At 44.8% G+C, this 15,187-nt stretch overlaps 1 protein-coding gene across 5 annotated transcripts in view; it reads left to right on the forward strand.

Annotated features, from left to right (window-relative positions):
• Positions 1-15,187, forward strand: part of CLEC16A (C-type lectin domain containing 16A) — a 96,439-nt gene that overhangs the window by 40,603 nt on the left and 40,649 nt on the right. For all 5 annotated transcript variants that reach the window (XR_013979426.1, XM_080980967.1, XM_080980966.1 and 2 more), the window contains exons 14-20: positions 387-496; positions 1,963-2,007; positions 2,972-3,022; positions 3,537-3,665; positions 6,617-6,737; positions 11,283-11,434; positions 13,278-13,482. Coding sequence is in view for 4 of the 5 variants with exons in the window: in XM_080980967.1 (XP_080837093.1) it covers positions 387-496; positions 1,963-2,007; positions 2,972-3,022; positions 3,537-3,665; positions 6,617-6,737; positions 11,283-11,434; positions 13,278-13,482 (813 nt within the window). In the remaining variant the exon portion in view is untranslated. The remainder of the gene's footprint in view (positions 1-386; positions 497-1,962; positions 2,008-2,971; positions 3,023-3,536; positions 3,666-6,616; positions 6,738-11,282; positions 11,435-13,277; positions 13,483-15,187) is intronic.

The following is a 15,187-nucleotide window of genomic DNA, read 5'->3' on the forward strand; positions in this document are numbered from 1 at the left end:
AAAGAGATGAGGGGGGAGAATGCGGAGGCGGAGTTAAAAGTTCTTAGTTGTAATGGTCTCAGTGAATCGTTCTGTTAATCTCTAGAGAGCGCGGCTGCTTTGGCCAAATTGTGGGTTTGGGTTTTGTTTGGACTAAGCTGGATAGGCTTCCACACTACTGTAGAAGAGAAACAACAGTTCTTCCCCAGTTCTCTCCCATGCTCCAGTGTTTGTTTGAGTGCAAGAAGTGTTTTGCATTTTGTACTTAAAACATGCCACAGTGCTGAGATACTTGAATTTGACTAGTGGTGCTAAAGCGCTGGCCCGTAAAGCTGAGACGTCAGCAACTTGATCTCAACAATCTCTAACTTTTTCCTGCCCTCCCCCCCCCCCCACCCAACATACAGATGGGAAAATTCGCCTGGCTACATTGGAACTTGGCTGCTTGCTACTGAAGCAGCTGGTGATGTCCAAACATGGTAGAATTATAAAGGATGTTCACCTTGCCTGTTTGGAGGTGAGTGTTTGCGGGGTTTGGACACCTTTTTCCTCTTAACTGCTGGTATGTAAGTGTCAAAATTTCTCTGATTGCTAACAGTCCATCTTTACGAGTAGAACCCTGTCAAGGCAGCACACATAGTAAAAAGATGAAATGAAATTTCCAGAATACGTTCATTTTTTTTTAAATCTAAGACTTTTTTTTTTGCTAGCTGTTCTCTAAACCAGTGTCTGATTGGGCTGGAATCCATGCCTTAGTACAAGCAGAACTGAGAGCAAAGAGTTAGGAGTCGAAGAAACTGCTACAGCTCTGTCACCAGGGTGTGCCGAATCTGACTGCTTTGTTCCACATCATTCCATTGGTCTTTCTGGTCTCATCATGATCTTGGGAAGGGAAGGGGTAATTTCCCAGTCCTGGGAAAATTTAATCAGTGATGCTAGGGATTGAGCCTGGGACTTACTTATTTTATTGTATTTATTAGATTTCTATACCGCCCTTCATCACAAGTTCTCAGGGCTGTTCACAAGATAAAAATACAGGGCAAAAGCACAAATAAAGAGTTAAAATGAAAACGACACAACGTATGAACAGCAATATGTGGGCTGTCACTGGGTTACAGTTGCTATTGGTACATGTTAGCACCTCCTTCTTAATACGGGCAACCCCCCTGTTTACACATGTGCAACTGTGTGTACGCACATCGCACCAAACTCAGAAATGTAAACGTCACGGAAATGTTGCTAAAAGGGCAGAACGGGGTATTTGCAGGCTTTTTCGATATGTTTCAATTACCGTATTTTTCGCCCTATAGGACGCACTTTTTTCCCCTCCAAAAATGAAGGGGAAATGTGTGTGCGTCCTATGGGGTGAATGCAGGCTTTCGCTGAAGCCTGGAGAGCGAGAGGGGTTGGTGCGCACCGACCCCTCTCGCTCTCCAGGCTTCAGGAAGCTATCCGCAAGCCTTGGGAGCCCGTGGGAGTTCCCGCCGGGCTCTCTAGGCTTGCGGAAAGCAGCCTGCATCCCGAAGCCTGGGGCGCACTGAGCAGCCCCCCCCAAAAAAACTAGGTGCGCCCTATAGGGCGAAAAATATGGTACATGCAATTTCACTGATGCATGTGGTGCCTTGGAACGTAACCCCCACGTAAAGGTTGGGGGCTGAACACGTTAGAACCTTTCTGAAGCAGTCTGGATTCTGCCCATCTCATCAGGTAGGGGTAGCTGACATGGCGCCCACCATATCTTGTTGGACTCCAACTCTCGTCATCCCGATCATTGGCTGCACCGCCTAGGGCTGATGGGAATCCCGCCCCCACCAAGTTTGCCACCCCTGCACTGGAGAGTGCCGTGAGATGTCCTTCTCTTTCTTTTAACTGGCTTTACAGGGGGGAAGCAATGGTATTGGGGAAAGACATTTGCTGCTTTTAAAGCCTTATTGAAAGCTGCCCGCCACAAAGTAGAACTGAGCCGTATCCTTTTCTTTCTAGGGCGCGAGAGAAGAAAGCGTTCACTTGGTGCGGCGTTTTTATAAGGTACAGTATTCTCATGCTTTCTATGTTTCCCTAACCTCTGAATACAGGGGAAGATAGAGGGAGCCAGCAGGGAACCTTTTAAAGTACATGGTTGCCTTTTCGTAGCTTAATAAGACTAGAACCTAAGACATCACTTACTGGACAGGAATTACATGGTGCTTTCACCAGACTCTGGTAAAGCCAACATGGTGGACTCCTCTAGAAAATGTTGGACTACAACTCCCATCATTACTGGCTATCGGCCATGTTGCCTGGTGCTAATGGGAGCTGTAGTTCATCAGGGCCTACAGAGCACCATGATAGTTATCCCAATCTAGACCAAGGGTGGGCAATTCTGAGGGCCAATGAGCCACGTATAGTCAACAACACCATCTCTGTAGCCTTTGAAGTCACCTCATGCTAGCAGGTTTCTACCATAAACTATACTGGTTTATGAGCACAAAACGGAAGTGCTGCCGCTGCCTTCAGCTAAGTTTTTCTGGCCCCTGAGACCCTACCTATTTTGGTGGCGGCGGCCAGTGACTGGGGTCCTTTTGCCGCTGCTGCTGCTGCCTTGCATGTGAGTCGACCCTTAGCTGACTTCCTATTTAAAGGTCTGGAAGTTTATAAACAGGAAGATCAGCAGAAACGGCCTCTTTGCCAGGCACTCAAGCCGTTTTGTGGCGATGACCCATTTCCAAAGCTGTTTTGTTTAATTGAGGCCAGGTGCCATGTTTTTCCACATGAGGCAAATCAAGCAAGGCACCCACCAGGCGTTTAGGAATCACAGCCTTGACAGGGGGAGATAAAGAGCTGGCAGCTTATCCAGATAAAGGGAAGCTGTAGCTCTTTTCATTCCTAGTTTGGTCAAAAGTGGTCCTTGAAGAATGTGGGTAAGGTGGGAAGTTTTAAGACCATCATATAATGAGAAGCAGAGGGAATGTTTATGGAGGGGCAAATGCATTCCTCTTGTTTCCTTTTACAGGGCGAAGAAATTTTTCTGGATATGTTTGAAGATGAATACAGAAGCATGACTGTAAGTAATTCATGAGATGGCCGTGTGGATGGAGAGGGGCAAAAGGGAATGTTAACATGTCTCAGAGTACCAAACTTTAAAATAATAATAATCTGGAGGCTAAACAATAATTGTGTGCACACATGTGTAGAAATGTTAAAATACTCAGAACTCATAGATTTATAATGTGTGAAGTTATCAAAATTCCACAGCATTTGCTTATCATACATAACAACGTCTTAGACAAGGCATGGAATATCAGCACAGTGGTAAATATGGCAAATTATCATTTGGTCTGACCTCACAGGCTTTACAAGATGGAAAAGTTCCATGTACACAATTTTTTGTTGTCTGACGTAGTATAGTTAGCTAGTTTTTAACTATTATTATTTTAATAGTTAGCTACTTTTTAACTATTATTATTTTAACAACCTTTCCGCAGGAAGAGGGTGGGGAAATAGTATTAAAGGTACAGTTGATTTTAAGCTTGCGCTTGGGTTTATGTCACATGTTAAGTGTGAAATTCCTTTCCCAGCTTAAGCCCATGAATGTCGAGTACTTGATGATGGATGCCTCCATTCTGCTGCCGCCAACAGGAACCCCTCTCACTGGGATTGACTTTGTGAAGAGGCTGCCCTGCGGAGATGTGGAAAGAACGCGGAGGGTGAGGTTTTTTTAATTCAGCACATTTTTATCCCCCTTTCCCTCCCTCAAATGTGCTCAGAGGTGTGGGTGTGTGCAGAAGCCTTCCCCAATCTGGTGTCCTTCAGGTGTCTGGGGCTGCAGTTCCCATCAGCCCAGGTGACTACTGTTTCGTAGAATTCTTCAGTGTGGTGGGAGGATATATAATTGCTTCAAAAACCCATCTTATTTCGAATGAATATATGTAAATGAAAATATCAAATGCTGTGGAACAGTGCTCATGTAATAATGAAGAATTCTACAAAAGAGTAGTCAATATCCGGAATCACTGTTCAGTGTTGGACATCATATTGGCTGAATACACAAAGCTTCACAGCTTGTCTTTCATCGTACAAAGTCTGGTACCTCGCTTCATTTAAAGATTTTCAGAGACTTTTAGACTAAAGATTTCATTTTGGACTTGTTATGGTTTGAAGGAATTCTATAAAAGATTGTCTATTGAATATGTACATGGTCATCGTGTTGCCTAGACGTTGCTGACGTTCTCTTTGCAACACAGGGGTTTGTTTGTCACCTCTGCTTTCCAGCCTATCCTCTTAAGAGCTGGCATAGGGCAGAAAGGACTGTGGCTGCACTGCCCTTGGCATCCTTTCTTCCTGTAGAAGCTGCCATGGGGACAGGATCAAGGCAGCAAGCCTGTGTTCTCTTTCCCCCAGTAGTTTCGTTGTGTTTTTTGCAAGGCTTGGCTGGGAAAGAGCTAAGAGAGTGTTGGTAGCATTAGTTGCTGCCATGCCATGGAGTCCTGTTGATTAACCAGAAGGGAGAAAAGAAAGCCACACTTCTTACTCTCCTAGAAAGCCCCCATTTGCTACAAAATTTGGGAGCAACACATCCAGCTGTTCTGACATGGGTGTGTGTTGTGGTTGATGATTGCTGGCATTTGACTTCTTGGTGCAATCAGGCCCTAGATAAACAATAAGCCAGAGAGTTACAGAGGTGTCCTCACCACCACTTAGAGATCTTTAGAGAGGTCCCATGTTGCTCTTTGCACAACAGACAGGTTAAGCACACCATTTACATTTTCCAGTTGCTTCTTGACACCTCTCTGATAACATCGCCAGAAGTGAAGGGAGGATATGGAGATGCTCTGAAAAAGAAAACTCTTCTGTTTGTCCTAGTAGGGTTTGTTTGTTTCTTAAGGTGTTTGCTGGATCAGCAAACCATGTTCTTCTGACTGTGAGGCTCCTGGTGAGCTGAACAACCTGTACTCAAATAACCTTCCGTTTGGAGCTCTAGCTAGGAAATTGATTTGTTTCATTTTCTGCAGAAAACACAATACCACATAGATGTGCTTGCTTCCGTTGTATTGATGGCACACTCCAGTTTAGGCCGCTTTCATCCTTTCAGCGTACATAGAATTGCTGTATCTTCAGGGAGGAAGAAATGAATTAGCGACAACATCTTTTTTTTCTTTTTGGTCTTGAGAACTTTCTTGGAAATACCAGCAATCAAGACGGCCTTTCTAAGCTCTTCTGTTTATTCTGCCTTGTCACTTTGAGACACAGGATGTATCTCTTATCTCGTTTGCTTGCACTTCTTGGAAAGCCAGGGACCCTTATTCCTAGAACAGAACTTTGATTCCTTTTGAGGCACTTCTGATTAGCTAGCAGAGTTGTTTTCTGAAGTTCAGAAACACTTTTTTTCTTCTTCTGTGTGAGCCTTGGGCCAATCCATCCTGATTTCCAAAGCTAATGCGCTTATCTTTTAAAGCAGGCAAAGCTAGACCAGCTGTTTGAAGCTTTCTCCTTTAACCTGTCATCTCTCTGCAGAAACAAGTGGTGGTGGTTGCCTTCCTCTTCATGCCCAAAATTTGTGCTTAAAAACAAAGGTTGCATTCCAAGGATTAATTTTTTTAAAAAATATATATATTATTATTATTGCATTTTGTATATAGAAAGCCACAAACCACTTCCTTCTTGTAGAGCCCTTTAGGGCTTATTGCTTTGACTGACACAGGCGAATGCTCCAGTTGCCCCCTTTCCTAAGTAAAAATGAGCCTGGCTGAGGTTATTCAGGCTCAATTTATGATGCGAGGCTTTCACCAGAAGGTTCTCGGAAACTAGAATTGGTTTCAGAGGCAACCGCCAGGCCTGTTAGTTGCAGAAAAAACAAGGTTCAATTAAAGAAAACAAACAAACAGGTTCACTGGCTGCCAATGAATTTCCAGATACTGCCAATGAATTTCTAGATACTGCTGTTGATTTTCAGAGCCCTATATATTATCTGGATACAGAAAGCATAAAAAAACTACACTCTCCTGCAAAAAATAGGAAACCTACTCATAGTTAAAGATATTCCCTGGAGTCCCTGTAGCAGGTCCCTTCAGCAGACCCTTCAAGTAAGCCTCCTTTTTGGCCAGATGAAATCACCATTGGGTGATTATTTGCCTCCTCCTCTTCCACTGCTAGGGCTGCTAAAAAGAAATATTTATTTCCAGTACAACAAAGCCAGAGTAAGGAGTGATTCTCCATTCTCCATTAGCCTTCACCTGGCAGGGCCTTGTCTAAGATGGGATAGCAGCAGTGCCCCATGATTCTTGTAAATGTTAGAGGAGGGGGGGAAACTAGGACGCATGGTGGTCAGGAATCCCATTGCTCCCCATAGGGTGTACAGTGGCATTAAGATCTGTGTGCTATCAGCAAGCCCCACTTGCCTAGGGAACAACTGGAAGCTCATCCGATTGTTCCTCTTTGCCTCTCACATGTATGATGTTGTATGATGTCAGGTGTGGGGCAGGGGGACTTGGTATGGGGGAAATGTCCTCAGTGGCCAAATTGCCTACAGGCCAGAGGTCCCTACCCTAATCTAAGGCAGGTTTTGGTTTATTATTATTATTATTATTATTATTATTATTATTATTACTATTATTACCTTTAAAAAGAAAGAATCAGCTTTTTTCACTTGTGTTTTCAGGCAATCAGAGTCTTCTTCATGATGCGGTCCCTGTCGCTGCACCTCCAGGATGAGCCAGAGACTCAGCTGCCGTTGACGAGGGAGGAGGACTTAATTAAAACCGACGATGTCCTAGACTTGAGTGAGTAAACAGTGGCACTTGGAATGAGGACAAAAGTGCATTCTCCAAAGAAAGCCATTCAAAACCTCAGGGGGAGAAAAATAAGGATTAACAAGACAGTGCTGAACTGGAATGCCTCGCTTCTCGGTCCTGTTGGGGTTTGCTAAACCCCTCTTTTTCTCACTCAAAAAGGGAGAGAGGAGTTTTTGCAAGAATAACTTGAGTTCCCTGCTCTTCCAAAGACTGGGCCTTTGCAAAGCTGCCCACAATGCATCATAAGATCCCTATGGTTTTCCTTTGTCCCGAAGAATGTTTGGAGCCTCCTAGTTGAAGCGGTCAAGCTTAGAAGAGACTTGCAATTTTTTTTTGGAGTGGGAACAAGTAAAGAATGTTGGGAGATCTCCACACCTCTTGACTCTTCCACTCCTAGTCTCCACCCAACTCCCAAGAGCTTCTGGAGGTGACCAGGTTGTTGAAGTCTGCCATATTATCATCCTGGCTGCCTAAGTTGGGTTCAGTGGTGATGCAAATGGCGAAGCAGTTCTTAAAGTGAGGGGTATCTGAGCTAGGAGAAGAGGGCTGGTTTCCCCTCACAAATGGGCAAGTAGGGGCATTTTTTATTTGTGAGGGTCTTTATCTTTGGTTTTGACGGGAGGGTTAAAAAAACCTGTTGCCAAAGTAACACTAACTGGAAGTCATGAATACCCAAAATAGCCATACGACATTCTGGTAATGCCCCGCTCTTTTGTTATGAAAATAAATTGCGTTTGCTGGGAAATCTAGAGTCCTTGTTTCCATCTTGGCACATGCAATACATATTAATAGAAAATGTCAGTCATATTTGGTATTTCAAAGAATTAATCTTACTGTAATGGCTGTTCTAGGCAGTTGAGCCTTAAGTCAATTCATCTGGCCCTCCCTCGGCCGGCGACATTGAACAAGCCCAGCTGCTCCAGCTCACTTGAATAAAACAGCGATGTAGTTGTGAGAGATCTCAGTTCCACCCGCCCCACTGCACAGGCTTCTGGAAGAGGCATTGGTACTCCCAATCAAAATATCAGGATCTGTAGCCACAGTGAGCATGTGCTATTCCGAGATCAAAGTCTGCTGAAAGCTAAATTCCATGGTTGATGTTACTCGCACTTGGAAGATGACCCATTGAAATTAATATATCTAGATAACATTGTATGGTAGATAACTTGAGACCGGATTACCTAAGGGGCCAGCTTGCCCCTTATATCCCCGCTTGGCAACTGCACGGCTCAGATGGGGCACTGCTGAGAGTACTGCATGTCCCAGAGGTGTGCTTAGTCTGTACTAGAAATTGGTCTCTTAGTGCTGCGGCTCCAGTCCTCTGGAATTGGTTACCAACTGGAATTAAACAGGTGCCCAGCATTGTGATGTTTGGATGCCTACTGAAGACTGTTTCACGTTTTTCCTGAGACGTGACCTAGTCATATATGAAATACTAAGTGTAAATCCACGGGAATGGTTTCCTTGTTTTAAGAATTAGTATTCTTTGTATTTTATTTTTGCTGTACATCGCTTTGGTGTCCTTTGACTTGTCAAGCAGTTCATAAATTTGTAATATAAATAAATGTCAGTCCACTGATTTCAGAGGGCCTGCTCTTGAGTATGACTTTTATCACCCCATGCTAGGAATCGCTAGGAAAGGAATAGAAAGTAAATGAAACAGCCAATGTTTTAGTTCCCATATATAACACTATGTTGCAGCTACCTTTTTAAATACTGTGTACGATTCTTGACACTGTCTCAAAAATGGCACCCTAGATTTTTTTTTAAAAAGATATTTGAAATTATCTCAGGTGGTTGGCGTACTTTCCCGGTCAGGAAAAGGGAACATGTTTAGAGAAAGTGGATAGAGAAAAGTTTTTATCCTCTTTTAGAACACTAGAACTCATGAACATTCAGTGAAGCTGAATGATGGAAGATTTAGGACAGATGAAGAAAGTCCTTCCTGCAGCACATAGTTAAACTGTGGCACTCACTCTCACAGGAGACGGTGATGGCCACCAACTTGGATGGTTTTAAAAGAGAATTAGACAAATTCATGGAAGAGAGGGCTATCAATGGCTTCTACCCACAATGGCTCTGCTCTGCCTCCACAGTAAAAAGGTAAAGGGACCCCTGACCATTAGGTCCAGTTGTGACTGACTCTGGGGTTGCGGCGCTCATCTCGCTTTTTTGGCCGAGGGAGCTGGCGTACAGCTTCCGGGTCATGTGGCCAGCATGACTAAGTCGCTTCTGGCGAACCAGAGCAGCGCACGGAAACGCCGTTTACCTTCCCGCCGGAGCGGTACCTATTTATCTACTTGCGCTGGCGTGCTTTCGAACTGCTAGGTTGGCAGGAGCAGGGACCGAGCAATGGGAGCTCACCCCATCATGGGGATTCGAACCGCCAACCTTCTGATCAGCAAGTCCTAGGCTCTGTGGTTTAACCCACAGCGCCACCTGCGTCCCACCTCTACAGTGGGAGGTAGTAAAGCTTCTGAATGCCAGGGGAGAGAGCTCTTGTGCTCCACTCCTGCTTGCAGGATATTTATAGAATTTTGCATGGTGGAAACGAAGGATAAAGAAAGAATTTTCTCCCCTCCCTCTCTCATAATTCTAGAACGTAGGTTCCTCCATTTAAATGGTCTGGCAGTAGATTTAGGAGAGAGGAAAGCACTTCTTCACCCAACACAGGACGGATTCGTGGAATTTGCTACCACAAGACGTGGAAATGGGCATGAGTTTCTGCTACAAAGGGAGCGCTGAAATGTCTTGGAGTCAACACTTTGTTTTGCGATGTGCTGACAACATCTGTGCACATCTGTTAGCACAAGACGTGGAGCATGACTGTGAAATTGCTGTTTGGAGAATAGGCAACGCATTGCCAATTAGATGTTATTTAGGGAAATGTCAAGGCTGAATTGACACCATTTCTTATGGTCCTAGGAATTGTGTGCATTTGAGTTTTTAGCCTTGGTTCTGTCAGGAAATGAACTCCCTGTGCAGAATTTAAGTAAGCAGCTTGTAAGCTAACGGGAAATGTGATTATAATCTATCTGTCGGGTATTTTATATGGGTGTTCTTAAAGCAAATCAAATTGCAATATTCTTTTTTGGCTTTCAAATGTAATGGTGTCGTCGTTTCCTGCATATTGATTGTTTGATTGGTACCTGCCTCCCCCTGCTTCATTGATGCAGTTTAATGTATATTCCTGTAACCTTCCTCTGTTTTTATAGAACAATCACAATTGAGCTATGAGGCATTAAAGTGCATTTCGCAGTTCAGTTTTCCAATGTCTCTTGTCTAAACGCACACAGTTCCCCAGCCCCCTGATATTTTTGCCATTGCAAAGATTAAATATCAGATTGGTCACTTTTCCTGGAAATTCACATTATTTATAGTCTGTGGAGACTAGCCATTTTCCCCCACAGAGATTTTGCTGTAGGTTTAGATAATGGGGTGGGGGGGAGAGAGATGCTTTCATTGGTCTAGCCCGGACTTTACAACACTTTACATCACTTGGGGACCAGTTGGAGATGGAGGTTTTTCTGTGGCACCTCCTACTTGTGAGCTTGCATCCCCACCCAAAAGGCTGCTCCTATACATGCAGAGCATGTTTACGGTTGCTTGGAGCACCAGATGTCCCTTAACGAGGAACCAAAAACTATGTAGTTTGGCCGGCTTACCCCTCCTTTCCAAGGAAATGGGTGTACACTTAGCTTGGTTGTATTGCAGAAGCACAAACACATTATTTCAGTCAGTATGTAATGCACCTCTCCTTAATAGGAAGGGGACGCATCAGGACATTTTGGACTTTTCAGTTAAGAACAAAAGGCAAGTAAGAGGAGACATGATCGAGATATATATATAAATATGCATGTTGTGCAGAAACCGGACAGAGAAAAGCCTTTCTCCCTCCCTCACGGTACTAGAATTTGTGGACATCCAGGGAAGGTAAACGTTGGAAGATTCGGGGCAGACAAAAGAAACTGCTTCTTTGCAAAACACGAGTTAAACTGTGGACTTTGTTTCTACAAGTGGTAGTGCTGGCCCTCAAGGTGGATGGTTTTTAAAAGAGAACTAGGCAAAGTAATGGAGGGCAAGGATCTCAGTGGCTGCTAGCCGCGATGGCTAGACTCTACCTCAACCGTCAGAGGCAGCTAGACTCTGAATACCAGCGACTGGAAATCACAGCAGGGGAGAGTGCTGTTGTGCTTGCTTGCTTCCAGGACAGCTAGGGTTGCTGTGTGTGGGTCTCTGCGTGGGGCCTTAACACACGCTTCTCGCAGTGAGGGAACCGCCAGAAGGCCCTCAGCATAGACCTCAGTGTTGTGGTCCAGAGACATCTGGAGGGCACCAGGTTGGAGAAGGCTGTATTGAACAATGTAGCAAGAAAAAATGCGTGCAGTAGATTGGTGTAGATGTCAACAAAACTAGTTGAGAACATGAAAGCACTACAATCAAAGGTACCTCTTGAGTATATTGTTTTCTAGGAAAGTAACCAATTGCCTCTGATGATGCTTCCTCTCCCCTCCCCTCCTTTTTCCATTTCAGATAACAGTGATTTAATTGCCTGCACTGTGATCACAAAAGATGGCGGTCAAGTCCAGAGGTTTCTGGCAGTGGATATTTACCAAATGAGTTTGGTGGAGCCGGACGTTGCCCGCTTAGGCTGGGGAGTGGTGAAGTTTGCAGGTCTTCTCCAGGTGAGTGTAAAAGATGGTAAGGTTTAAAGCAGCAAGTATCATGAATCAAACCTTGTGCTCTAGGGGGATGAGGCATCAAAACAAGGTGCATCCTTGGTCACCAGTGGTGAACAAAGATTGCCTTAAGGCAGTGAGGCACAAGCCTTACTCCCAAGTTGAGCAAAACCACTCTGCCTTGCTGTGTTTCTCCTGCAAGTGGAGGGGTTTGGGGCAGACACAGGACCTTCTGAATTGTTTGCATGGCATTCACTGAGTGGTAGAGCATCTGCTTTGCATGCCGAATGCCCCAGGAAGGGCTATGAAAGACCCCTGCCTATATCCCATAAAAGCCTTTGCCAGGCCAGTGTATACAATACTGTTCTTGATGGACCCAATGGTCTGGCTCAGCTTCCTGGGGTAACAGGCAGATTACTTAATTGAGGCTTGTCCCAGCAAAATGTATTTATAATATTAATAATAATTTATTATTTATACCCCGCCCATCTGGCTGGGTTTCCCCAGCCACTCTGGGCAGCTTCCAACAAAGTATTAAAACACAGTAGTCTGTTAAACATTAAATACAGTGGAATTTATGTCTTACCTTGTGTGTCGCAGAACATGTGATTTAAATACTACTACTAGGGATACATTTTCAGAACAGGGTTCTGTGAGAAAGCATTTCTGCAATGTACGGAAGTTCCTTTCTGCCACACTTCCCTCCCTGTCAGAGTAATATTCATTGCCTTTGCTGCCTTGGCTACCTTAACGGAAAACTCTTCATGCCACATAAGTTCATTAGTAACAATGAATGCCACAAATGCGATATCAGGCATACTTAACCGTTTCAAAGCTTTGTTTACTAAACACATGTAAAATGAATGTGCCAAATTAGATCACTCTCCACGGCATTAGAACAAATTTTCCAGTGCAAACTGGACATTTTCAGGTGCAAATTGGCCCGATTTGCATAGGGATTTTTTTTCCAGGAAACCCACTGCACTGCATGCACTGCTTGACACCAGTTCTGACCCATGCAAAAGCTTCCTCCCCCCCCCCCCGGTGGGGTCAGCTGTGAGTAATGATCTGGAGACAGCACAGATTCTGAGGAGAGTTGCCTATAAGACTGTACAGCAATGCTAGGAGGCTTCCTGGAAACACCATCTGGTGCAGACGTTGCTGGACTCCAACTCCCATCAGCCTAGGTCAGCATGGCCAGTGCTCATGGACAATGGGATTTGTAGTATAACAACAGGGTCAAATGTTCCCCATCCCTCGTTTAGCGGATCCCAAAGAAGCTGGCGGATCCATCTCTCACAGCTCAGTCAGCTGGACTTTGAGGAGTGGTTCCCACTCAGAAAATTCCTTTTAACCCTAGGAATACTCAGCTGGGAGTTAGACTGACACAGCTAAAACAGGTCGAGTCAGGACTCATTTCATATGAGGCTTGGCTGGAACCTCAGTCTCTGTGCTGGTTGCATCTGTGCCTGTGTTTTGGCAAGGAATCTCCTCGTCCTCAATGCCCCTTCCTTTTGAGAACCTGAAATGTGAAGCAGCCTGAGCCACACCACTCAGTCTGTCTAGCCCATCTACATTGAAATATGCTGCTAGACAAAGGACTTGCAGGAGGGGGGTCTTACCCAGCATTCTATGGGAGATGCTGGTAAATGGGACCCTGACCCCCTCCTACATTGAACATTTTGAGCTCTGCCATTGAGCTGTAGTAGAGCCCATCCAGTTCTGTTCTCTCCTACCTTGCTAGGCTCCAACTTTATCCTTGGGTGAGCATGGTGCTGTGGCAAGAAACTGGGTCTTAATTCTATCTCTGCCATAAACATTCTTCTCTACTTTCCCACCTCCACCCCAGGATATGCAGGTGACCGGAGTTGAAGACGACAGCCGTGCCCTGAATATCATCATTCACAAGCCAGCCTCCAGCCCCCATTCCAAGCCCTTCCCCATCCTTCAGGCCACCTTCATCTTTTCGGATCACATCCGTTGCATCATTGCGAAGCAGCGCTTGGCAAAGGGCCGCATCCAGGCTCGGCGTATGAAAATGCAAAGAATAGCAGGTAACTCTCGCTCTCCGGATAAACGTACCGTGTTTCCTTGCCGCTTGTAAAGTTGCATTGCTTTACACTGGGGAAAGGGAACCTCGGGACCAGGGCCAAATGCAGCCCATCAGGCCTCTCTTCCTGGCCCTTCGGACTCTCCCTAGGTTACACCTCTCGCCAGCCCTTCTTTGCACCCTCATTGGGTGTGTGTGGTGGCTGGCTGGAATACATCATTGAACTCTGATTATGTTGCTTTGCTCCCTGGGCGGAGGGGGATAGAAAGCGTTGGGTGAGTAGAGACCTGTCTCCTTGTAGGAAAGTAAAATTTACATTCATTGTTCCGCCTGCTTTTGCTTCTGGCCTTGCCCACCACTGGCATGTGGACTCTGAAAGGTTGCACAGAAGAGAATGCTTTTGTGGGGATGAAAAAGGCCCCTTATCCCTGATTTCCGGCTTGGTAACTGAAAGCAAAGCTGCGGGAGGCACTGGAAGACAGGAGTGCCTGGCGTGCTCTGGTCCATGGGGTCACGAAGAGTCGGACACAACTAAACGACTAAACAACAACAATTGAAAGCAAAACAAGCATTGTATAGAAAAGGAGAACAATGTTGCGTACATGGTAAAAGTCTATACCTGTAACATCCATAGTAGTGCTCTGTTCATACCTGCAAGCTTAAGTTATTTACTCACATGCTGTTGCACAACTACATTCACTTTAGTGGGATTTGCACAAGAGGACTGCCCAGTGAACTTTGAACCTGCTCCCCGCTTGCTGTGCTGCCCTTAACAGCCCCCAAATCTGCTGCCCGGCATTCAAAAAATAAAAGTAAAAACAGCATGTACCATCATTCTACATGTCCATTAATTTCAATGGGCCTACTCTGAGTAGGACTAGCATGGGATACATGCTAGCATTGGTTGCAGCGTTAACATCATTAGTTTTGTAAACTTCCAAAAATGCTCAGCATTGATTCTCCAGTACCAAAAGACACTGCAAAATTGTCATCTTCCTCATAATCAAAAGTTGGCTTTTTCCAAAAATTTGTTCCCTCCCAATTATGTACTGTTTTGTTTGTTCTTGGCAACTGTCTTGTAGCAAATGCAAGGGTGATGCGGGAAGCCTGTGTCCCTCCAGATGTATTTTTTGGCTGGCTCCAATTCCCGTCAGCTCAGGCCAGCCTGGCTGGTGGTCAGGGATGAGCAGTGCTGTAGCCCATCCACACCTGCAGGACACCACATTCCCCATCCCAGATCGGAGTGAATTCTTCCCATCAAGTGTGATAATATCAAAACTCCCATTCCATGGAAAGATTGCAACAATCTGAATTCGGAGAATTGCCACAGCTGCAAGGGCCATTTATTTATTTATTTATCGTCTATCTATCTATCTATCTATCTATCATCTATCTATCTATCTATCACATCCCAAGGAATAAAACATGTGTGAAACAGTTACATATAGAAAAACAGTTAAAATACTTGCAAACACAAAAGCAGTTAAGCTTTTTTTACAGATAGAAGCTTTAAAAAACATTTAAAACAACAGCAGTACGTACGTAAAACACGTTGCAGATCTAGTGCAGAGATACCAACTGGGGGAATAAAGATCTCCATTTAGAAAGCTTGTTACATTTTGGTAACCCAGGGATAGGGAGTCTGTAGTCGTCCGGATGTTGTTGGACTACAACTCCCATCATCCCTAGGCACGGTTTTGACAAGCTGA

This window comes from Podarcis pityusensis (genome assembly GCF_964106645.2).
Source record: "Podarcis pityusensis genome assembly, chromosome: 14".
Lineage (NCBI taxonomy): Eukaryota > Metazoa > Chordata > Lepidosauria > Squamata > Lacertidae > Podarcis > Podarcis pityusensis.